We start from the raw sequence: 25,958 nt of genomic DNA on the forward strand, positions 1-25,958 counted from the left end.
TCATTCAATTATGGACGGGAAGAAACAGACTTGTCTGTCCAGTGTAGCTTTTTTTCAACTGTGTTTTATGTAAGCGCAATAAAAACATACCGGTTATTCAAAATTAATCTTTACGGAATATTTTTTAAATCGCCTTTGGCAGGTAGCATAATTCTTATCGTTGAGCTGGGTTATTCGAAGAGGCGGAAATTAGTAGCACGAGAAATCGAAATACATATTCAAATAATTAACAAAAATTGACTAACGAACTTCTTAGTTAATTAATTTACGACACAAATTGCAATTTACCAATTGTAGCAGGTGAGCTTGCAAGACGATGCGCATCCACTTAAATGTATTTCCAGGATGACACCAGTTTCGAGATATTATTTCCCAAAGTGTGGGACGAAATACATGGGCGTTCCAGTTACTTTTGTGCTTCAATGTATAAAACAGCATTTTGGTAAAAAAAGTAAGCGGAACAACAGTTCATTTTTACGGCGAGTTTGATGGCGCAGATCTCCAAACTGGTGTCACTCTGGAAGTTTATTCCAAGTGGATACGCCTGACAAGCTCACCGGCTACGATTCGTAAATTGCAATATGTGTCGTAAACTGATTAACTATTATAATACGATAAAAGTGAATTTTAATGGGATAGCGTTCAGAGCCCCGTGTCGCAGCAAATCCGGCGTCGGCGCCGGTGTCGGCGTGGATGTCGGCGTTCGTGGCGGAAAAAATCATCCCGAACCACCCCGACGCGGCCCTCTGCGTGGTGCAAGGTGTTAGTGAAAAAAAAAAATGAATTTCTCAAAGTGAAATCCAGCAGAAAAATGGCAAAGTACGACTTAAACACAACCTACAGGCATGGTGGCGTCAGCCTGTAATTTGAATGTATGAGAAAAATAATTCTGTTACGAGGAAATTTAACACAAACCCCTTTTCCAGCATTTCTACATTAACAACAGCGGCGCGCTCGGGTAGGCTACTTGCGAAAATCTTATCCAGATGGCACTCGTATCCTTGGCAGGTCAAATTGGGACTTGGCCTGCCTAATGCGTTTTGGGCACGCGCGCGCGCCGGGGCAATAGCAAACAAATAATAAACTAATAAATAAAGATCCTAGGGGCCTTCATATTTTCGTATACGACGACTTATATTGCCCCCGTAAAAACGTCTTCCCAGCAATGCATTTCTGTTTAAAAGTGAAGCCGACTTTAAGGAGATCGGTGTAAGCTTCGTCTTTGTAAGCTGACTTTCCTACATTCTGTGTTACAGGGAAGCCTACTGCAGTGAAAAAAAATGCGATGCGAACGGGGCCCGATAACGCTATCGCGTTCCACTCTTAAAGGCGAAGCTTAAGCGTCCTCCAATTTTTTCTTAAGTAGTTGAATATGTGTGTCGATTTCTCGTGGTACTAATGTCCGCCTCATTGAATAACCCAGCTCAATGATAGGAATTATGCTACCTGCCACAGGCGATTTCTAAAAATTCCGCAAAATATAAAAATGAGCGCCCTGCATTTGAACATGATTCTGAGTGTTGCCTGCATTTAGCGGGTTTTTAGCGCGTTTTGGATTGTTTTAATTTAACGCGGGTTTTAGAGTTCTTTCGGGTCTTGATTAGCGATTTTCAAAATTTCTAATTGGCAACACGGGTCTGGAAATTCGGCACATTTTTTCCTTTTTGTGTGAGCCTAAAAATGGCTTTTTGCGAGTTCTCGGGGCTTACATTTCACGTGCACCATAAGTCTAAAAAATTATAGTATATAAGCGTGGCGCATCGATGGTGCTTTTTATCGCGTGCATCGAGAAACTGCCAGACTGCGGTGACGAGACGTCAAGAGTGTCAACAGGGCTTTCTCTGTGCTAGAAGGGAAGATACGGGTAGCGTGATGTAATGGAGGACACGCTTTGTATCGATAGGAATAATCATATTTTCACTTTATCTATCTAAGCGCTCAGCTTCGCCTTCTCTAACCCCTCTGTCACCTATATAGCACATTTATTCTAGCGTATCAGCTTCCAGTCTAACACGGGGGATCAAGCCGCACACTGTCATAGTCGCGTTACATGCAATTCAGAAACCTGGAGACTGCCACCTTCTTAAACGTCGCCGAATACTTTTTTGAGGCATTAGACAACAGTTGATAGCCAATTATCTTCTGTGACAAAGAAAAATTAGAGCTGCCAGTGGTAAGACGCCATTCAGGCGGTTGAGTTTCTCCGGCATGTGGAGGCCATCAGGAATGAGAACCTTGAAAAGCTAATAATGACCATTGCGGAGCCGCTTATAATTCGAGTGGCGGAGTCAGAAGCCAAGTCTTCTGTGTAGGATGTCATCTGGTGTCCCTCCTAAGTAATGGATTTCCTTCTCCCCACAAGGCCGGTGCGACCAAACGCTGTGAACTTCTGCGGCTACGCCACAAACAATGTGGCGTCCTTATTCTCAATATAAACCTGCTACGCTGCTATGTATGAGGAGCGTCACCAAGAGGGAGACCAACAAACAGCCACAAAATGCTAAACGCTCGCTAAAGGACGCTATTGTGGGAGCACGACTCAACATAAACAGGCACTATATAATCCGAGCATACAGCCGTCATCGAAGCCAAATTCATTCAATAATTGACGCTAAATATGATTTTATTCAACAGTTTTAAATGACAATAAGAAAACAGTATGACAAATTTCAACAAATATTCTTGTCTGAAATATCTTTGCTATTCGGGTAGTCGTCATTATGTCTCCAAATACCACGCGCAACCGGTGCAGCATTAAAGTCATTTTCATCTTTAGGAACTGTTGTGTTCATTTTTGCAGCGTTGGCTCTTGTTGGTGCGCCTACTCTGTTGAAAGAGCGGCTCTTTCGGTGCATCGTGTGGACGGTACCTGCAGTACGGCCAGACACATTGCTGCTGTCACGTGATCGATCGGCATGACCAGGTCTGTCGTGTGTCCCTCGTCTGGTTTGCAGGGCCCACGGCGGGACCGCGGTGCGTCTGCAAACCAGATGAGCTACAAAGGCTGGCGCCTATTTCACTTCCAGCGGACCCCGGGCCTTCAGAGTAACTACAGCCGTTTTTTAAAAGAGTGCAATCAACCAAGTCGTCCTTGTTGCCTTCAACAAGCCGAAGCAAAGAGCACATGCATACTTCGCAGAGTGCTGTCGCTCAGTCTGTATTGCTCTGTCACCTGTTTTAGCCCAGTGTGTGGATGTCTCCGCGAGCCGTATAAGGTGCGGCCCACTCTTCATGTGACTGGTAGCACCGGTCCTTGCCGCTTGGATGCACCATTATCAGAGGCCGCTGGTAGTTAGTACAAAAGTGCTCGGAATGCGGCGCTCTTGCGCTGTAGGCTGCGTACATATTACCTGCTGTGAGCTCGCCGAAGACCAACCATCAGCTAATTCGCGCTAACTCATAACACCTGTTTTTAACGGACCAGGAGCAACTTCATGAAGCACCTGATCAATGAGTGGCACGAACGGAAGCACACGATGCCCGACCTTCTTATCCGTTACGATCCAAAGAGATAGCTCCGTACTTAATGTATTCTCAATTCATTCCTCTACATTCATGTAAGAACATAGACGACTGCATGCACATTCATGAGGTCAACATCTCAACGAGGCCATCGCAATTTCGGAAGGCTGAAACACGCTGTAAAATACCAATAAAATGGTGTTGCTCTGGTTTGTGACATAAGCACAAAGGTGCTGTGTATATGAAGAGCTGCACGCTCTGCAGCTCTTCATTCAAAAGCAGTCAGCAGAAGATTCCGCTTTTGTGGTTTAAGGTTCATTTCTGCAGAACTTCATTATGCGAACATATCATTCGTTTATATAGATCGGAATTTAGCACTACCCAACTCGCGCCGAGTATGGAAAGCCTTTGACATTGTAAACTGCATACTAGTTCAGTACGCGATGCGCTTCTCAAGTGAATTGATTTTCACTTTTTGCCCGAGCATTCCCGCATTGTGATGATTCAAATAAATTTCAACTTTAACTTCAACATGCCGAATTCTCTTGCCTATTTGTTTCGCTACACTTTCATACGCCAATAATATGCCGAGTCAGTGCGCACATACCTTTACATCGAAACACCCATGATTCGTCCGAGAGAGCAGTGAGTGGAACGACGGAGAAACATTTCATGTCCAGAATGGGCATGTATACCGGCGACCACTAATGATCTAGATGCTTCATAAATGTGTGCAAGAGGATTCCGATAAAGGCTTATTTATTTGTAGTACCATTATGTGGAGCATCACCGTATGAATTCAAAGTGACACTCTTGCCTTCACTCGCAACTCTCGGTGTTCTAGCGAATCAGTTTGCAGCAGCATAACTAGCAAAAATGGTAGTCCTTGGTTCAGCGCCGCTTACTACACGCGCATTTTTGTGAATAGCATGTATGAACGAATAAGGGCACGGGGGGGGGGGGGGGTGTACAGCCACTATAGGTGGCCCCAATTAACAGAGACTGATGACTTGCCGGGGTATATGTGAAGGCGTTATTCTAGAGTGAAATGAATGTTGGCAATCTTTCGAGTTTAGAAGTTTTTATTATGTATGATAGACAGTTTTATTAAAGCTGCGAATGCGATTTATTTTGATGCAAAATGAGCTTAGGACGATGTCATGTACAAGGAGTTCATTGAACCTATCTAGAGTGTTCGCTAATGATGAAGCCGCTTGATCTTTTTGGAGTACTCTACACCCAGTCCCAAAATTGGAATCCTAATGCCTAGACCAACACCGACACCTTGGACATTGTTGTGGGGATGGCCATACACAAAACCGTTGCCAACATGCTTCACCGAATGGCTGACCGATACGCCTGGCCCGAAGTTGTGATGGAGATTTAGGACCGGGTATGTGACGTGCTTTGCCGTGGGCATGCTGTCCATGAACTTGTAATAATGGTACGGGTCCTGCAAGGCCTCCTCCTTGGCGAATTCTCCCTTCTCCACAGCCACCGATACAGGAACAGGCAGAGTGGCGACGACACCCGCTGCTCCACCATTGTGGCCGACACCTCCGTTAAAAGCCGCGCCTTCGGCACCGAGACCAAAACCCGCAGCACCAAGACTTGCGCCTGCACCGAAATCTCCAACGCCAGAAAGGCCGAGTCCTGCGAGGCCAACTCCGGCGCCATTCATACCCACAGCGCTTGAGCCTAGGTCTCCTACGCCAGCGGTGCTTGCTGCAACAGCTGGCAGGAAAACGACGCCTTGTCCAAGTTCTTCGGACATCCGCGCGGTCGCTTGAAGTGCTGTAAATCGGGCAAGGCGTATTATTTGCGCTTGCCTGAGCTTTATCTCTGCTTCTGTGAGCCCGCTAACGTCACCGCTTACGTCATCTTCTTTAGCGTCGTTCTGACTCTTGCCTCCCTTGCTGTCCTTTTTTCCAGAGTTATCGAAGCTGCGGCCTTTTCGACCACTACCGCCTTCTCCCTTGCTTCCACCACCACCGCCAGACCTACCAAATGCAGCACCTTTTCCATTCGTGCCAGTACTTGAAACGTAACCCCCTCCAAGCCCTCCATATTGGTATGATAGCATAGCAGATCCTCGGTAACCACTATCTCCACCTCCTTTGAGATCTTGACCACCGTAGCCACCGCCAAGACCTTCGCCTCCCCCTTCTCCCGCATATCCACCAGGCCCTGCGTATCCGCTGCCTCCTCCTCCACCTCCTCCGGCATACCCACCAGAACTGCCATAACCGCCACCAAGGCCACCGCCTCCTGCTCCTCCACCTCCTCCGGCATATCCACCAGATCCGCCGTAGCCGCCGCCAAGACCTCCTCCTCCAGCATATCCGCCAGAACCACCATAATCGCCACCAAGGCCTGCGCTTCCACCTCCTCCACGTCCTCCGGCAAATCCACCAGAACCGCTGTAGCCGCCGCCAAGGCCTCCGGCTCCTCCACCTCCGGCATATCCACCAGAACCGCCATAGCTACCACCAATGCCTCCGGCTCCTCCACCTACTCCGGCAAATCCACCAGAACCACCGTAGCTACCACCAATGCCTCCGCTTCCGCCTCCTCCACCTCCTCCGGCAAATCCACCAGAACCGCCGTAGCCGCCGCCAAGGCCCCCGGCTCCTCCACCTCCGGCATATCCACCAGAACCGCCGTAGCCACCACCAAGGCCTCCGCCTCCTCCATCTCCTCCACCTCCTCCTCCTCCGCTTCCTCCAGCATATGCACCAGGCCCCCCATAGCCGCCACCATTATTTCCTCCTCCACTGGCATATCCACCAGTTCCACCGAAGCCGCCACTTGCACCTGCCTTGGATCCTTGGCTTCCGTATCCCTGTCCAAATCCTCCATCGCCGCCATTATATCCACCTTGGCCACCGAAACCCCCAGCTCCACCTTTTACACGTTGGTCTCCGTAGCCTCCTGTTAAAGCTCCGCGCTCTCCCCCGTAGCCACGAAGTCCACCGTAGCCGCCAACTCCACCGGCTTTGAGTCCATCACCTCCGTAGCCTCCTCCGAGCCCGCCGCCTTCGTTAGCAAGACCGGTAGTGCCACTGTAACCACCGCCTCCACCTCCCCTGTATTCTTGGCTTCCATACGCACCTCCTTGACCTCCGTCCCTTTGTCCACCTGCTGCACCACCTTTAGTGTCAATTCCGCCATAGCCACTGTTTCCACCAGCGGAACCACCGTTTGCACCTCCTCTCGAGTCGAGTCCATTGACCCCATTTCCACCAGCAAATGAATCCCGTCCTTCCGAGGGCCCTCCGGCTCCAAAAGACATGCCTTGTTTTTCAAGGCCAACGAAACCACCCATACCACCCATACCTCTAACTCCAAGCAAACCATTTCCACTGTATCCATTTTGTCCAAATTGACCCTGACTAGCGAAACCACCAAGTTCCCCACCATGTCCACCAATTCCACCAGCACCAAGGTGCGCGCCGTGCTCGCCTCCGAGTCCACCTTGGCCGATAGTGCCGCGATGGCCACCTAGGCCACCAAAACCATCGAAGCCACCGGCGCCGCCCAAGCCACCGAGGAAGCCCAAGCCACCGTGGCTTCCGAGCCCACCTAGGCCTCCGAACCCATAGGGTCCTTCGTGGCTAGCGGCACTGTTGAGCCCGCCGATGCCACTAGGCCCAGCATGATCAGGGCCGCCTTGTTCCATGCCGACGTCGGGACCTGGACCTTGGTCTGGTCCGCCTGGGCCATCAAAGCCACCATAGCCGCCACCGGGTCCGGCCTCGGGCTCCCCGTAGCCTCGGTTATCGAGAACACCAGGAGGGCCACCCGGGCCTGCGCCGTCATAGGGGCCGCCATGTGGTCCTAACTCTCCCATTGGTCCTGGGTCTCCCGCTCCTCCCATGGCTCCGAAATGCATGTCCAGTCCTCCCATTCCATCCAGTCCTTGGGGCACGTCAGGCAGCCCTCCATGGACGTCGCCAGCTTTGACGCCACTACAGATGATGACCAGTACAAGGCCAGAAACCTGCGTGTAGAATTTGGATTGAAGACAAGAATGGACTCGGCATGTTTTAGCTGATTGTATCAGATCTACTATTTTAACCGCGTGCATCCTGGCTTCGTTTGGCTGATGCTTTTTTTTCTAATCTTCTTTTAAGTTAAAAGGATAATAACTATATCGCTATCCATATGTGCCCGTTTATGAAAGAACAGTATTTTACGTAACCTGCATCACACATAAGTGTTTTTGGCACGAGGTTCCTGCCTCTTACTTGCTTGTGAAATAATATACACTGACAATTTCTTGAAGCTTCTTGAAGCATTTGCAAATGGCGTTAGTATACGTTCGACAAAGAGAAATACTAGTGAAGAAATCGTGCTGCATCGGTCAACATAAAACTGAACCGGTCATGCTACCGGCCACAAAAAGTGCAAAACTAAACATGCTAAAAATTAATTCATGCAAAGGTAATTCATGCACGAAAAGGCCATAGAGAGTTTTAGTTGGGCGTCGGCAACCACCCACGTACGCAGCGCGCGAGGTCGTGCGTACGTAGCGAAGCGCGCGTGCACGAAACGGCGATAGTTCGCCGGACGCAATAGTTGAGAATTGGATTGCTGACGGGCACCTAAGTTTGCTATTCAGCGCCGCCATATGCCAGCTTCTGAAAATGTGTATCCAATGTCAGCCACCACGAAGTCAAACCATAAGCAATTCAAACCACACTTGCCTATCTGTCACGAAAATCTCGCAGAGTCACGCGTTTTGAGAATTACAATGCAATCAAGGCCGGAGCCATATCGAAAACTGCGCATTCGTGGACACACGAGAACGCACGAGAGCGTCCCGCAAAGCCCGCAGAGCCTGCAGCGGACACAACGCAGCTTTTGAAAAGCTGCGGGCGCACCCAAGAGACCCTGCGTGCTCCTGCGTAGTACGAATGCGCACTGTCGCCTCCACGGGTTTCCTGCATACGTAGAGCTGTTGCGGACGCTCAACTAAATCTGTCTAAACTGTCTATTATCCTTGGACAACGTAACTTTTTTTAAGAACTGTCTAAAGCCTCGTGAAAATGCATTATAGCAATATAATTCAGTTAAATTCGTAATTTACATCCAAGTTGGCACAGCCCTGTACTCGAAATGTAACCTTAATAACTAAGATGGGCTACAAAAATTCTATGCAAGAGTGGCATGGCAACCCGTGAGCGTGGCCTTCCCAAGTTTACTAAGATATTGCAGGTTCTGACGCCGCCATTTTTAGTTTTTATCCAAATTCGAGCAATGGTTCCTTCCGTTCATAATTTACATTTACGTATCACTAAGCCTAGGTAGGCCACTTGCGCTGAATTGTGCGTTAACCATTTGCCCTGCTTACTCTTGGCTCATAAAACTACGACATTGCTAACGCCCATGCGACCAGTCAATGCCGGGAAATTCACATTATTTGCTGGTACAATGTAAGGATTCTTTTCGCTCGATTCTTTTACTTTCTTATCACCCACCGTTCACGGTCGGCCGCTCCCGGTGATGGCGTGGGCGAAGCGGCGCTCAAGCCACTGACCAAGACCGAAAGAGAATAGCATCGGAATAGAATTGTTACGTTTTCCGGCCATGGTTTTTAACGTCCCCAAAAATGCACAGTGGGTTATGAGGGAAGTCGTAGTGACGGGCTCCGGATGTATTTTGACCACCTGAGGTTCTTTCACGTGCGCATAAATTCCAGTAAGCGGGCGTTTATCCATTCCGCCACCGCGGCCGATAATCGAACCCGCGTCCTCGTCAGCAGAACACCTCAACCACTAAGCCACAGCGGCAGGTGGGGGATTCCAACGCTGTTTCGCACGTGAATGCTGACGTGAAGCATCAGTCCCCCACTACGGCGTGCCTCATAATCAGAAGGTGGTTTTGGCGCGTAAAACCCCATATTTTAATTTCTTTAGTGCTATTGTTTGAGACCAGCGCCCTTTGAATCGAAGTCTTTTCAAAACGAAAATACCACCAAGCACCTGCACGGGACTACGACATACACTATGACAAAACTGTTGGCAACAATTGGCCATATTGCGCAGCGAAAATGAAACGTATAGCTCCATCCATTTCTTCATGTGGGCAAAAACATTTTCAAGTACGCGTAATTTGAAGACCGAGTTTTAAAACAACCCGTTCATGTTAATATGTGTTTTTGCAGTGGCTATGGTAATGTTAGAAGAGAGGGAAGAAAGAACGGCTGCTCCTATGACGCGATTTACATAGATTATTCGGAAGCTGAGTACGAATAAAACAGAGTGAGGTCATCTTCGTACTCAGCTGTCGTAATAGCCGGTGTAAGCCGTAACTATTTATACGAGAGAAGCTCAAATGATAGAATTAAGTGGTGGAGGGATGTTAAAGCTCACTAAAAACTGAAAATTGACTTCCCAAGGTTTCAAACCCTACTCTTGCATTCCAATACGAATGCATCTGTATACACGGGCAAAGACTGTAACCGGGCTGAGCAAAATAGAGTCCGCAAAACGTTAACGGGCGTGGTAAGATAGCGCGGTCTCTTAAGCACGTTGAACAGAGCCGTAGAATACATTTGGATATGGGGGTGTCAGCAAATGACGAAAGTAGCAGCGACGAGCAACAGCCTTGAGTATCCAGATAGCACGCAGTGGTTGCCTTGACACGCGAAGACACGTACTCGAACGCCGAGTACGGAAACGAGACTGAAGTTGAAGTGGGGCGGCCTTGACAAAGGCCTCTGTCCGCGCCGCCCCGCTTGTCTGTTCAGCCCGTCGTTTCCGAGCGCGCGCTCCACCGCGGATGGACTAAGCCGCGGAGGAGTCAGGGGCACCATCTTCGCGTCGGGCCGTCGCGCAGTGTCGGAAGAGAGCAGGCGGAATCCAGAGGCACTTACGAGTTGGCGCATGGTGGTGCTCATTGCTTGCGAGCATTTGTTTATCCACTGTGCGGCATTTCTCTCCGGCCTCCTTATATATGACGCCAGGGGGAGACGGAAAAGGCGGCGCCTCCGGATTCAGGAAAGGACGGAAGCGCGGAGGCCCCGCCGCGAGGCGCCACTCCCCGCGCGAGTGGTTCCCGAGCGCACTGCGGCCATTGCGCTTTGCAGCTCGCGGCGGCTACACTCTCGCGTGAGCAAACGCGTCCACGATAAAGCGGCGATGCCTTATCCCGGCCAGCGGGAACAGCGCCGGCCCCACTGTTCTTTCGTTTTCTTCCTTTTGTGTTCTCCGCAGCGTTCCTGCAGGTCTTTATTTAGCACCGTTTCAAGGCGCTCGCGCGGCACTCATGGGCGGCTCCTATTTTGAGTGGACGGAAGTCAAATTTTCTGTCCCATAGGCTCGGTTTCGGCCGATTGGAAAAAAAAAGAAAGACCATTTGGAGTCGTTTGCATGGCGCGGATAAGAGAACGCCGACCGCCCGATTAGGCTTTCCTAGATCGACGTTCAAATGAGCGCCCGTAGAGTGAATATTATCGCAATACGCGCGCGCCGCTTCGCACGGTTGCGGTGTCATTGTAGTTGTTTTCGCAAAGTCGCGCTTCTCATTTTGCTTCTGTGAATAACATAGCTGGGAACGTGTTTATCTAAGTAGCTGACAGGGCCGCGCGAAGATCGATGCTTCTGCTGCAAGTACGCAGGAAATCCGCTGGTGTCGGGTGGTGAGGAAAGGAGGTTCGCTCACTACGCCCTGGCTTGTTGCCCCCTTTTTGGAACCTGTTTAACCAAAACTCTAACGTTGGCTTATCTAGGGCGTTACAGAAAAATTTAGTCAGCCCCGCAAACTCTTTCTGCACCGCGTCGGCAGATCGTCATTGAAGGCAAGCAGTTTTTTATCACTTCTAAAATATCACTTTTTAGCATTAGCTATAAGCTAGTGTAAAATGTCTTAAGTGTGACCGTAGGAGTCCGTTGATTTCTTTCAAAGGACGTATAGTTGAGGGATTTGTGGGCTAACTTACGCACAACCCATTGACTATACGTGCCGCATTCTCCCCATAGGACCTGCACCAGCTTGTTTAACTATCATTTATTAAATGAATCTCTCGATATCGGGGTAAAAGTGCACTGATGATGCCGTTTTAAAGCGAAGCTTTCATCGCTTATAATCCTCCCAGGTCTGCTGTAACGGTGTACTTACTTATATTGCCCTGGATATTGACCAACAAAGTAGTGAGCGCGCATGTACACTGCGCAATCAAACAATTTATCGCAAAACAAACCTGCATATATATTGTCGACTTAAATGTATCTCCATAAAGCCCACAGGACCCTTTGCATGCACAGACCCAGTATGTACAGAACATACTTTAATTTTCTGATATTTGAGCTGCCCGTTTCTTGGTCAAATGGGTATAAGTGCCCGTGGATGCTCCGGCCTATATACACGGAATTTTGACCGACAAAGCAATGCCAGTGAGCGCGCCTCTATTACTGAGTAATGAGACAATACACCACGACATAAAACTGGTATAGGTAATGTCGGCTCATATATAAGTACCTCCAACCCAAGCAAACTTCTTAATATTAATGTAATACCACATGATATGCGACGGCTTCTTTGATTTTCTTGTATTTCTTATATTTGGTGTACCTTCTTGGTACACCAAATATAAGAAATATAAGAAATTTGGTGTACCTTCTTCTTCTGTACCTTCTTTTATTTGGCGTGTCTTCTTGAGGCCACTGAGCATGTGCGCAGTTTTGGTCAATGCCCCAGGATGTGTTTCTGTCACTGTATTACACGGGGTGTAAAATGTATTTGGATATGTATGTATTTGGATATGTGCCCCACTCTTCTGTGCATATACACACCTCCCATGCGCACTCTTCACTCGACAAGCATGTTATATGTCGCCTTCGTCCTAGTGACAGAGAGAGCTGACAGCTACGGACGACGAGACCGTGCGCGCTTCATCCACTATGCCACCGCTACTTCGCTAACTAAAACAAGCTTGGCGTCATTGAAATTCCAACATTGTATTGGATCTGCGTGATTTTTGTGATTTTTGTGAGGATTATTTTCATCTGATTATACTTATCGCTCATCATGGCCCAGTGCCCTGAGGTCAAATACAACAGAGTTCAAATACAATCGATAATTAAAGGTATCATCGCAAAGTCCTGCAGCTGTTGACACGTGAATTGTGGTCTTCTGTCATCTATGAGCTACGAGCACTACGTTACACCCCCCTATCTTGCTCATCAGGTATGGTGCCCTGGTACTGAGCACAATGCTGTTGGTTCGTTACATGGTCACAGCGGCTGCACACGATAGAGTCGCAATGCAACAGCACTCGCGTACCGTGTTTTCGGTGGTGCATCTTAAAAAAAAAAGAAACTGCAAGGCGTCACATTTAACCTAATATCCCCCCCCCCCCCTTACCGCTTGCGACATAGGGCGTGTCTTGCTTTAATTCCTTGGGGCGAATAATTGATGAATAAGTAAACGGTTAGGATGAGCTCCTTTTAGCATGAGCACACATTAAAAAAAGATTAAATCAAATTATGGGGTTTTACGTGGCAAAACCACAATATGATTATGAGGCACGCCGTAGAGGGGGAGTCCGGACTAATTTGGACAACCTGGGGTTCTTAAACGCGCCCCCAAATTCAAGTACACGGGTGTTTTCGCATTTCACCCCATCGAAATACGGCCGCCGTGGCTGATCCCGTGACCTCGTGCTTAGCAGCCTAACAACATCGCCACTAAGGCGAGCACAAATTGAGAGAGAGAGAGAGAGAGGTGGGGGGGGGGGGGAGTTTACAACGTATCGGAAGTTCCGCTTTGAAGAAGTGCTATAGACACTGTATACTACGTATTCGTTAATCGATTTCAATATAAAATGATTCACCTAGCCCTCTATAGGCACCATAATAGTCACAGCGGGGATGTTCGGAAAGCGACGGGCAACTTAATAGCAGAGTACCGTAAGGAGCCATTTTCTCTTACAAGCATTTCGTGATTTCTCATTGCATCTGCTGTCTGTATCACCATTCTGTTATCAGAAATGAACGTTCTTCATGTAGTGCATGAGTGTTTGTTTACCAAAATTACTATTGAAGTTATGAATTCATAGCATCGTGAGCTGAATGGCCTGTGCTATGACGTTCAATGGGCAGGAGTCACAACGGCTGACGAAGGCGCAGTGGTCGGAAAACGTTTCTACACTCTAAACACGGTAACTTCTATAAGGTGCATGACCGGCACTCTTTTGCCTATGTAATGCCCTATGTATGTAGGCAGTTTACTATAGCTACTCTCAGTTCACTGATTTCGTACGTGGTGTTCACTGGCGCACGCAGCTCTCCGGTCGCCCCGTTTCCTCCATCTGTCCTTCCGGCTGCGCTGCTAGTAGTTTTCGCTAAGCACAGTGCACCCTTGTTTACGGCACACTTATGTTTGTTGGTGGGGAGGGCGTGATTTGGCGGCATCTAGGTAGCTTCTTATCGCGGCAGCTCACACAACGCAAGTGCCCGCGCCACTCATACCGCGTCCTGCGCGAGGCGGACAACGTCGTAGCCTATTTCCGCCGCGCTCCACCCTAGATAATATCGTCTTTAGTCAAATGTGAGAACAGATTTATTTTTACTTTTTTGTACGCTCATCATTACCAAAATGTAGAAGGCCGCTAAGATTCGAACCAAATAAAATATATTGCAGAGTCGTAGCAAAAACGATCATTTTAATAAAGTTGAACTCAAAAAGTTCAAAGCCTTGTGGAACGCGATGAAAAGTTATGGTTGTTTAGGTAAGTGAGGAATCGGCATCACACCCTTCTTTCTTATGCCACTCATTAATTCTGTCAGCTCTCACGAAGTCCTTGCTGCCGATGCCCCAGCTGCCCCTACTGCTGTGGCTGCTCTTGCTGGTGTCGGTACCTACCCATTAAATATTGCCGTTATATGATGTTTCCCTCTTATAGCAAGGCTTTGGCATGATATTGCCACCAAACGCCGCAGCTCACTGTAATAATAATAATAATAATAATAATATTAATAATAATAATAATAATAATAATAATAATAATAATAATAATAATAATAATAATAATAATAATAATAATAATAATAATAATAATAATAAAAGTAGAGGCTGGGGGAGTTTATTTTAATACAAATTAGGTCGCGATTTTACGTACTTCTTTTAATTGATGATTATACATTATGGGGGTTTGAACTGAGGGTTAGGAAGGCGGGGACAAATCTGAGATGAGGCTGGAATGCTTGGATTGGACGAGTGATAGTATTCAAGAAAACACCGTATACTTGCTGATAGAATGAACGCAGGTATACCTTTTTTCAGTGGTCCAGTTATTTGAACTTCGATTTGCAAACAGAATGACTTGTGGTCCAAGCTTGGCTTGTCGGTAGAAGCAAGGGGCTTTACTTAACCTCGACCCACTTGCTGAGGAGCAATTCTTCGATATGCAGGGGCCATTAGCTTTGAAACTCGCCATGTAATGATTGTTGAAGACAAATGTAACGTTATTATGTGTCTTCAGACTATATTTCCTTCCTTGGCTGTTGAAATGCTGAGTTGAACAATTCAGAGCACTACTAGTTATTCCGCAAATCACCACATTTTATTGCGTTATGCCGACTTAACTTATATAATATCACAGAACTACTTAAAAGCTATAATAAATATACGGAGAAACAGCGTACATAAACGCCGGGATCTTAATGAATGACTAGAGTGCCCTTGATTGATGGATCCATTCTGTTTAACATCCCAAAGCAACATGGGGCTTTGAAATACGTCGTATGGTGGATGACTCCGGGATAATTTTGACTACCTGGTGATCTTTAATGTGCACTTGCATTAAGCACACGAGTGTATTTTTCATTTCGCCTCCATCTAAATGCGGTCACCATGGCTGCGAATCGAACCTGCGCCCTCGTGGTCAGCAGCAGAATGCCATAGCCACTGCGCCGTCGTGGTGGGTCGCACTTTCAGTAAATGTGTTCACTACTATACGCACACTCACGGAAAGTCACTTTGGCACTGTCAAGGAGTATTTACGTCAGTTTTAATCTCTTCAGCTTGAATAGTCGCTCGAAATGTCACAGGCAATCACTCCCCAACCTTTTTACCATGATGAAAGCGTACTTGGACTTTACGCAAATCCTGGCAGTGAGTAGAACGAGCTGCATTATTTTGTGTCTCCTAATACGGGTTATTGTGAAGTAAGTGGTCAATATGAATGGGTAGGTGGTAGTGATCGCGAAACACGACAGAGACACAGCTACTAAGAAAGCAGTGAGTGCCCATGTGTCTTACTTCCCAGTACGGAGCACTTCCGTTTACTAAACATGAAGCAAACAGCGGTCGTATGTCTAAGAAATAGAGAATATTGTCCCTTCGGAAAGGTTGAGGAGCTTGTTTTCATTGCAAAACTGCGGGTCACGAAATTGCAGGGGTTGCTTCATGAACAACTACTCCATGCGAAGCCCGTTGATGTCAAATGAACAAAATCAGCCACACAAAACCAGACTGTGGGTTATACGGCCGATCGACGCGTAGCCTGCGTTTCTGAGTCCCGGTATGTAAGCACTTCCAGTGCTGCGTGATCCAAAAACGTAGTGTCTGTAGAAAACGAGGAAGTACGTACGCCGTAAGGAACCCGTTCGAGGACCAAATATGTCGCTGCGGCGCAACTTATCTATCTTCAGGTAACGGATAAGATCGGTATAAACAGGCCGACGTTTATATGAAGGCTCAATCGGCTTCAGAGAAGAGGGGAATCGACGCTTTTGGTGCTACCGTTAGGCTTTCTTGCCCTGATTCCAATGCTAATACAGATCGGCGCAACTACAGTCTGCGGGGTTTTGGTTTAAACACGGTACAATAATCAAACTTGTTTGTCGTGCAACTTACACTGTACTCACTTAATGCGTCGGTTAACACCATCATTAAAGTCTAAAACTTTAGTTTCTTTGTTAAATACGTCACGTGATCTGAAACCACGAAATCAGTAGTCTAAACAATATTATTATTATTATTTTAATGCTACTGACGAAGTGGCCTGCATTCCGTGGCACTGCATTGCCTTCTGTTATGTATCTCGGTCTACAGCGTCATATGGAAGCTTCAATTTTTCGGGGGAACCGGAGATCAAATCTGACTCGCTTTCTACGAAAGATAATCACCGTCACTGACTACCGCAGCGCTGTCGCCAATTCGTGGCACGGAAATCACAAATCGGGTATGCTGACATGGTTGCTGTTCAAGATTATCCTCAGCGTGGTCTCTGGTCGTCCTGCGCTTCGTAAACTTCGTGCTGAACGATGCCTATGCGGGCGCGCGCAGCAATCTGGCGAGAATTGCACTCACTACATCGAGGATGCCATTTATGTGTGCAAGTGAGCCGATGCGACGATGTGGGGAGCTGAAATGATCAGGCATTTCATCCAGGGATTTGAAGACGACAACTTTGAGATATTGGTCACACGAAGTCCCACAATTAAGAGTGTCTCGTTATAGCGCTATGTCAAAGTTACTTGTTTCGAAGGAAACGGGTGGTACACCTCATTCACTCTCGGTAATGGTCTCTCTTTGCCTCTCAGACACCTGATAAGGGTTTGTGCTGAAAAGACTTCACTCGTAAACCCTCTCTGATGCTCTTTTACGGACTCACAACCGCACTCCACGTAGACATCGGCGTTGCAGAACACTATCAAATAGCAAGTCGGCAGATGATTGCCATCTGCCATTTAAGAATCTCCACCATTACACTTGACTTATACTGACGTCGTTACGAGGCTTCGCTTCTCCTCACCTTCTTTAAATCAGAAGGCTTTCAGGACGCCTCTACAAGCCCTTTGTCGGCCTGACCCATAGTTTTCATACCAGCCAGAGTCTTGGCATGCATCGGATAAGCACCCCATTCGCTCTAGCTGCGGTACTCCGAGGAACACGTGGCCCGCATTTGTCATCACCGTATACCGCATTTTGCTTACTTCGGCCAGCTGCCTGAGCACCTTACGCACCTCGACAGCCGCAACTTCCTGTGATTTCGGACCCACCCCTTGATCCTGAAATTTGTGGCTCCCAATTCTCATGCCACCGCTCCATCTGACTGATGCCGCGCCGGCCGAGCCTTGCGCCTCAGGAAAACCAACTGCCGCAGATCAGGAAACGAGAACTGTGTGCTGTTTGAAGTCATCGAATTCACCCAAGCAACGTTGTTGAAGTACATGTCGAAAGATTTAGTATATTCACACTGGTTGATACATGATACAGGTGCTGCAATCTTAGAAATACGCGAAGAACTTAGCCGCACAACAGGGAAAAGGCAACGAGCAGCTTTTCGAATGGAAGAAGTGCGACCATCACTTGCTGTGCTCGGGCGCACAGAGTTTTCTCTGTGCGACGCAGCCTTGAACCACCATTCTGTGCTGTGTACTGATGTGCTTATTGCCGAATCTATCGACGTTCCTCCTCAGTCATCTGTCGTAGTCTCCGTGCATTAATTGTGTCTCAGCACGTGACTCAACGCTGCTCTTCAAGCCAAATGGCCGGTTTGTCATTCTCTTCCTTTGCCCGTTGGCGTACTCTATATCTGTACTGGCGTTGGTGTCGTGTGTGTGTGTAATGTCTTCACAGCCAATTCCATTGCTGCGTGGAGGGTGCCTCGCCTACACTCACTCGCTGAATTTACCATTCCTTTTCTATGCTTACTACGAATCCCATTCGATTCGCCCTGCGGCGCTCGACAGTACGACTCGACTGTCGTCAGAATCCTTGTCTAATGCGTAAATTGCCGGTGACCTTACGTCTACGAAACGCGCTCGGATTCGCAGCCTGCTTTCCGAATTTCTGACCTCCTTTAGCTATTGCTAATGTTCTCCTTGTGCCTCATCGCCGCGCCTTCCACAGCACCGTTACCGGTTCACGCACAACAAGTTATACACGGACGAGAGATCTATATAGGCTTCAACGTGGCATAAAAATGTCTCTGTTCGTTTTCTATTTTCTTTATTGCGTCCTAACACAACTACCCGCAAGACGGGCATTGATATAGCAGCGATCAGGTGATAGCGACTAGTCTTGACAGAAATCCTATGTTTAGCACCAGTTTTAACAGCGGAGCTGTTTAAGCTCTTCGTTGCGCCGCGTAGCATAGACCAGAAATGTGGGCCGATCCTGGAGGTTGTGCAGAAAGGGTGCATGCGCAATGGCACATACCCCTGTGAACTAGCGAAGCTGTTTAAGCTCGAGGATGGTCCGTCGAGTGTACGCCGCAAAATCTCCGCGTGGCGATGACGTCACCATGCGTCGCCTAGCAATGCTTCGCCCCAGCTGCGCCGACCGCGCCGAACCTCGCCACAGCTGCGTGAGCCGTGACATCATCGCGCGCGGCGAATCGCTTCGCCTTAGCTTTGCCGAGCCATGACGTCACCGCGCCGTGCGGTGTGGTTGCCGCGGCTGTGCCGAGGCGGAGCTAAGCCGTGACGTCACTGCGCCGATCCGCAGGATATACAGCTCTGCGTCGCCGCCGCGGCGACAGAGAAGTCCACCGTCTCCGTGCCGAGCACATCACCGCGAAGATGGGGCGGCCGAAAAAGAGCGTCACTCCCGAAGAAGGGGAAGCGCGGCGCGAAAGCCAGCGCGCCGCTACTCGAAAGCGCGTGAGTCGACTTCGGCCCGATCCCGAGTATCGCGTAGGCGATTCGCAGATGATCCAGAGTTACGAGCCCGCGAAACCAAGCACAAGCGTTCGAGCATCCAGAAGCGTCCAGACACTTTAATGGCGGAGTGTTCGTCGCTCCTTGGGCTGTCGATGATTCCGGGGTGATATTGCGGAAAACGTGGCCAAATCTCGAAGCATAACCTCGCAAAAACTCGGTCGAAGTGAGATAAAGCTAGGTGGGGTTGCCAGCGTCGCTGTTTGCCCAGTTTTCACACCACTAGTGTGATGCTGTCCTTAATTTTTTTTAATTGCGCTACTAAATACATTGGAATTCCAGTTAAGAATTTCTTCACAAGCGTTCCTCTAGTATTTCGGGACAATCCTAATTGGAAAGCCAATGCATATTTAGCCAAGGTTGAGAAGGGATATCTTGAAAACATGGGAATTTCTACTACGCAGGCATGACTTCACCGCTGCTCAGCTTGAATTCATCATTTGCAACATGTGCTCTAATGGGAAGAATTAAAATAAATTAGTGCAAATTTTCAAATACCTTGCGATTTATCACGGAAGTAATTTCCGCCTCTTCCATAATTCCGGCTGAGAAAGCAAGACAGCGCTGTCACAGGCAATTTTAAAAATATGATCGAAAAAAAAAAACGACCTGCATTATGGATAGCCCATGTATATGGCGCGCCCTCAAGTGGCAGCCGTGTTTCTGTCACCAAGACGGCGTAGTTGAATTCTCGCCTGATTTTTACTCAGCTGACTGGCTCTTATCTACGTTCTCGCATCTGTGATTGCCACATGCGTATATCATACATCAAAAGAGCGGGGTGCGAATCTTGAACAGGTTTTGTTTTCGCATTGTGAAGCTGATTGTGCGATCACTGTGTTACTATGGTAGAGACTGAATTATAAGCCCTTTAGCCTCTACCCAAGCAGCTCAACTTCCCGTTAGTTTCTTTGACAAGTTCATTTCCCTCTTCTGTATGTCGTTAATTACGGTCGGCTGCATAGGGTTCTTAGTCAAGTGTAAAAATCAAAGCCCCTTTCTTAAAGAAAGATGGTTGAATGCGAAGTTTTCGCCCATGCAAACTGAATCAAAGTAAAAGTCCAAAGCCAACTACCACGCAACGAACCCAAGAAATGCTGAGCGACCTGATGCGATGCATATGTGATTTCATTGCTTGTTTGGGACTGTATTTTTGAACGTTAAAGTTGAATGAAGACACATTTCATTAAGTTTCATAGCCTTTATTTTAGATCATGTAGCCGTTGATTGCACGCACACACTCACACTTTCACGGACTGCATTCCGTTGCCGATACACGGGATCGGCCTTACGGGCACGATTGCGCTCGCGCTTACGTTCGCGTACGGCAGCCTCTTCTTCTGCCGGGCGCTGCACCCGCGGCCTACCTATGGTGACGCCCGGGAATGCATTGCGTGACACGCGTAATGCATTGCAAATACATACAGTTCATCTGGGTAGCGTGGCGTTGCAGTTCCCATTGTTCTTATCGGTACAACTGCGAATGTAAACTGCAGTGTTCTACAATTGTGTGCGCAGATGAGCAGATTCTTCTATTGTGTGCGCAGATAGTTCCATTGTGTAAGTTGGCTTTCATGCAGTGCGTTTTCGGCGCTCGCGGACGAATCAGTGAGACATAGAAAGCTTCGCATTAATAATCTCTTGCCTCTCGGCACTGTCGCCACGCGCAATTCGTCACACCACTACCAGGCTATTGGGTTCCCTCAGAGCCGGAGATTTAGGCTTCTCAAACACGCGACCCACACAGCTCGTTTGTGCTCTTATGGTTCATGCCCCACTTCTCAGACTGTTTCACATCCACATGAGAGAGCGGCGAGCATTTTGTCCGTTGTAACATATGGAAGCGCTGTTAGGCTTCAAGCCTAACAAGGCTTCAAGTGTACAGAAGTTCTGAACCTCGTGCCAACTAGAACAAAAGGGTCCTAAATCATCATTTTTTTACATTTTTGCATAATGCGCATCGTGTAACCTTTAGACGAACCACCTCTCTGTTTCCCAATATTACTATAATAATTAATACTAATAAAAGGGAGTGAACTGCTCTCGCGCTTTTGTAACGGGGGGGTTTTGTTACTGTTAAGAGCAAACAAAAAGATGAGCGGCTAAAAAAAACTTGAAGGACGCAGGATTTTTACGAAACGATAATTGAGTAAAACACGTTAGACAAGATATGAAAATTAAAATAGAGCACAAAAAATGAAGAAGAAGAGGCGTGGTGTCATGCACATGCCACAAGCAGTGTTGCCAGCCAGTTCTTCAAGAAGACCTTTCATTGTGACAAAAATACATCATACATGACACTACGCGGCTTTTACCTTAATTCACCCTACGTTTAAACTTACGCACAAAGTTTTCGTTGACATACTTCAGTACATGATTTAAGAAAACCGGAACATTAGTTATAACTGGCTGTGAAAATAAATGAGTGAAGGAACTAACTAATAGAAGCGACGTTTTTAATTCATGGAGTTTCCTGTAACTTACGTCACATTAGAGCTTACGAAGTAGTCTTTTAAAGATAAATTCGGACCTTTCAGAAATTGCTTTAGGTTTTAGTTCCGACAGCAAGGAAACTGGAATCTTAAAAGTTGCAATACCTTTTGAGGCAAAGTTCTGAAAATTGCAGTTGCAGAAATGGCACACGATTACTTTTTGAGTATGATAACAAAGCACAATGCCTAATATAATGATTGTTAGCTGTTTATCTTGAAAATTACGCTGACTTGTACGACCGTAACGAAGAGACCTCAAAAGCAAAAATACTTGTTTACTCATTGCTAAAGTTCAGCAGATGTTTTTCAGCTTCGATAGAGCCTAATGTGCTGTTCTTTTTTTAATCGACGATCAGATTGATATGGTTTCAGTCAATCGCACGAAAACCGATTTGCATTGACTGCTTTGAGGCTTTCAGCTAAAGACTATCACGCTTTTTTGTTTACTACCAGCGGACGGTAGTGAACCGGAGGCTCGTCCGGTTGACCTTCCCTGCCTCTCCCATTCTTGATTTTTTCTCTCGTGTACCACTTTCTGGATTCGTCGTTCAGGGATGGCTATTCACGGGGTTTAACATCCCGAAGTAACGCACAGGTTATCAGAGACGCCGTCATATAGGGATCCTGATTATTTGGACGATCTAGGGTTCTTCACGGAAGCATGGCACACAAAGGAGTTATTGTACCTAGGAATGCTGGCCGCTGCCGCCGAGAACCGACCGTGCCCGCGACCTCCTTCTCAGCAGCAGAGCGCCATAGCCATGGATCCATTGTGCTGACTATGGGGTCGTCATTGTGCCATCATCGTCATAATCGCAGTCATCATCACCATAGTAGCCACCACCGCCGACAACTCCATGACCACCACCTTTGCCAGACAGCACAGTGGAAGACGGAACCGGTGAAGTGGTCAGTTCTGGGAAAGTCACGAAACTGCAAAATGAAATGTTCCACCACTGTGACAACAACATTGTGTCCTTCTACTCTCGCACCCGACCTTTATTTTTGTGCTATAGTGCGACAGACTGGAAGCCATGAACTCTCTATGCGGCCAGATTGTTGAAAGCTTTACAATAGACCAACACAGCATTGTCCGAACCATCGAGTCAATACAGACCCCTTTCCTTTTTTTAGCCACTTGGCTTCTTTACTGGTTCGTTGTCACTTGGAACGGTACACATTGCTCATGGATGCATACGCGATGTTTAATGAGCTTTTTTTCGCAAGTAAATTTTTCACTGTAAGAGTAGTGGTCTTGACTAAATGGCCATGACACTGTCTTTCGAACCTGAGGGCAGTTGTTCAAGTCCAGTGGACGCAAAGGATAAATTGTGCGGATTCAATGCACACATGGGAATCTATGTAAAGCGAAGCTTTAGTGGCGGGCTTATTTAAATGCAATACAACTAAATGCGATGCGTACAGTTGTGTTCATTTTCATCGTATGCAACGTGTAATCTCATGAAGTGTTTGTTTATGCACCTCACCGGCCACAAGCTATGCCGGAATGCGAAGACCAAATCATGCGGACGGACACCTCGACGCCGCGATGTCACAGGGACAAAAGCGACGTATGATGCTTGTCAAGGGAAGGATGCACAAAGTACGACTAATATCTACATGAATTTTAGGATTCTATACTACTTGTGTCACAGTGGCACATGCCTATCCTGGAGGATTGGCAGAGATTCGGGACATACCCAGTGGAACAAGTGGAACTTGTTTTTAGCATATGATTATGCATGATATTACTGTAATTATTTCGTCTCTAATGTGCTTGTTAATTTTTCACCCATGTAGTGTTAGTTTCGTTTCATTACTCGATATTTAATTCATCGTAAGGGGTCCCGCCTGCAGTTTTTACTTTGGGACCCCTTCCTGTATACTACTGTCTATGTACTAATTTACTTATCAATAAAAATGAATTGAATCGAACATATAGCTGGTGTCGCAGTAACGTTAGACAAGCTGTTCAACGAAAAAAAATTGTAAAAAACAAGGTGCTCGATAGAATTATAAGGCCTACGGGGTTCGGTCGTTAGAGGCATGACGGCCGAACATCGTAGGTCTTAAAATTGTCCATCAGTGTAGACATGTTGGTGTAACATGTTTGCAGATTTTATTCTTGTAGCCATCTGCCACAGGCCACCTTTAATTATTTTTGAAAGTGTTTGCTGAAACACCCTGTATAGGGTGTCCCAGCTAACGTTAGCTAAGCTGTTATACGAAAAAAAATATGACTAAAATAACACAGTGCAAGATACCATTTTAAGTTTGCAGATTTTATTCTTGTAGCGCAAAAACACACGGACGTAGAAGAAGAACGGAGACACACACAGGCGCTAACTACACACACTTTATTTCTCGTGCAACGGCCTCTTCCTTATGTGTTCCCCGGGATCCTTGCGGCCCTGTCGCCCTCATTGCTACCGCCGTCTGTAGAGAACGGGCGATTGGCTTTTGTATTAGAGAAAAATTCCTGCCAGAAGACGTCCGATCCCTATTCGGCAATTGTCTGCCGTCTCACGGACATGGAACTAGGATTTTGAAAATTCTTAGAGCAGAATGGCTACGCCAGGCAAGAATATACCGGACCAACCTAAGCGAGCAATTGCACGATGCATTCGCACCGTACACGGCCAAACTTCAACTTCGGAAGCACATGTGGAACACGTCACAGAAGAATTGTGGCAACTTCAACTAAGGAACCTGCGAGACTGTGCGAGAAAAAACTACCGGACACCTACCTGCAGGGTTGACGTTGACGAAGGAATTCACCTTCCTGAGGAATCAAGCGCACTTGATCGCACACGGACCAAAATTTGCCATAGAAACCGCGAGGACCAGACCAGAGCAGCTTTCGCTAGTGAGTCAAGTCTCCCGGCAAGCACCGGAGGACGAAGCCGGCAGAGTGACCTCCGAAGGCGTCGACGCTCTATAACGCTGTAAGCCTCAACCGTCAAGGATTTCTGTACGTCGCGTAGCCTCGTACTAATAGATAATTCGTTGTGTGTAGTTAGCGCCTGTGTGTGTCTCCGTTCTTCTTCTACGTCCGTGTGTTTTTGCGCTACAAGAATAAAATCTGCAAACTTAAAATGGTATCTTGCACTGTGTTATTTTAGTCATATTTTTTTTTCGTTTAACAGCTTAGCTAACGTTAGCTGGGACACCCTATACAGGGTGTTTCAGCGAACACTTTCAAAGATAATTAAAGGTGGCCTGTGGCAGATGGCCCAATTCTAGTTAATGAGCTGGTCTACTCGAAGAGGCGGACATCACTTGCACAAAAAATGAAATGCATAATCAACAAAAAATTACTAATTAGGTTTTGGCAAGCATTTTGGCAAGCAGCTGTTGCGGCTGATCGACGTGCACCTAATCGCTACGCATTCTTTGTGCAGTTTTCCGTCGCAAGTTTCCGTCGCAGCATTCACGCGGCCTGTTTCCTCTGGGTCAGCGTGGTCTTAGACAGGAGTGCGCCGGCGCAGTCTGCTCTTCGATTCAACGTTTATCTCCTTAATCGTTGGATTCATCGACGAGATCCGCCACCGGTGCTCATCGTGCTGCCACGGAATCTGGCGTTACCGAGCAGTGCCTGGTGCCGCCCCTTCGGGCATACGTAAGGACTTCGCAAGTGCCTCGTCTTCATTTGGCAAGCAGCTGTTGCGGCTGATCGACGTGCACCTAGTCGCTACGCATTCTTTGTGCAGGTTTGTGGTTGCTTTCTTGTGGTTGCTTTTTTTATTTTATTCTTAGCCGTGACTGCTGCTCTGCCAAGTTCTTGCATTGTATACTGCACTATGCCTACTAATTCCGAGCTTGCTAAACGACTTGATGTGCTCGAAGGTTTGTTCAACGGTAGGCTTGAATACGTAGTAGCGGACCTTGTTTCTAAGTGTACTAACAAGCTACATGAACTCGGATTTGTTCAATGCGCAACGCTAGAGGAAAGTGTTCAGCACTTAATTGATGTTTTTAAAGACATGAGGGCAAAACAGGACGAGTTGGTGGCTGCGAACCGCGCACTTTCCGCAAAAAATGAGGCGTTGGAAAAAAAAGTTGCTGATCTGGAACAGTATTCTCGACTGAATAATGTTGAGATCAAGGGTCTTCCGGTCACGCAAAATGAAGATTGCTTTTCAATCGTAAAAACCATTGGCAATGCCATCGGCTTCCCTGTTTCTCCCTCTGACTTGGACGTTGTCCATCGAGTGGCCACAAAGTCCAAAGAGAAGAACATCATCGCTCGCTTTTGTTGTCGCGAGAAGAAAGGCGAGTTTGTTCGTAGGGCTCGCAAAGCCCGTCTACGTACTAGCCAAATTGGCTTTTCTGG

General features: G+C 47.3%; 2 protein-coding genes across 4 annotated transcripts in view; both read right to left on the reverse strand.

Annotated features, from left to right (window-relative positions):
• Nucleotides 1-25,958, reverse strand: part of LOC119436134 (neuropeptide-like protein 31) — a 333,767-nt gene that overhangs the window by 164,279 nt on the left and 143,530 nt on the right. The window lies entirely within an intron of this gene.
• LOC119436132 (uncharacterized) lies at nucleotides 4,527-10,375 on the reverse strand. 2 transcript variants are annotated; one of them, XM_049660910.1, is made up of 3 exons: nucleotides 10,340-10,375; nucleotides 5,974-7,462; nucleotides 4,527-5,835 (listed from the first exon to the last, which is right to left on the reverse strand). In XM_049660910.1, exons 1-3 carry the CDS (start codon nucleotides 10,361-10,363, stop codon nucleotides 4,661-4,663), a joined length of 2,688 nt encoding a protein of 895 aa, XP_049516867.1. In that variant the 5' UTR covers nucleotides 10,364-10,375; the 3' UTR covers nucleotides 4,527-4,660. The 2 variants fall into 2 exon arrangements, with proteins under 2 accessions (XP_049516867.1, XP_037558823.2); XM_037702895.2 differs by having other exon boundaries at nucleotides 4,527-7,462.

The sequence above is a fragment of the Dermacentor silvarum genome, chromosome 1 (assembly GCF_013339745.2).
Source record: "Dermacentor silvarum isolate Dsil-2018 chromosome 1, BIME_Dsil_1.4, whole genome shotgun sequence".
Classification (NCBI taxonomy): Eukaryota; Metazoa; Arthropoda; class Arachnida; order Ixodida; family Ixodidae; genus Dermacentor; species Dermacentor silvarum.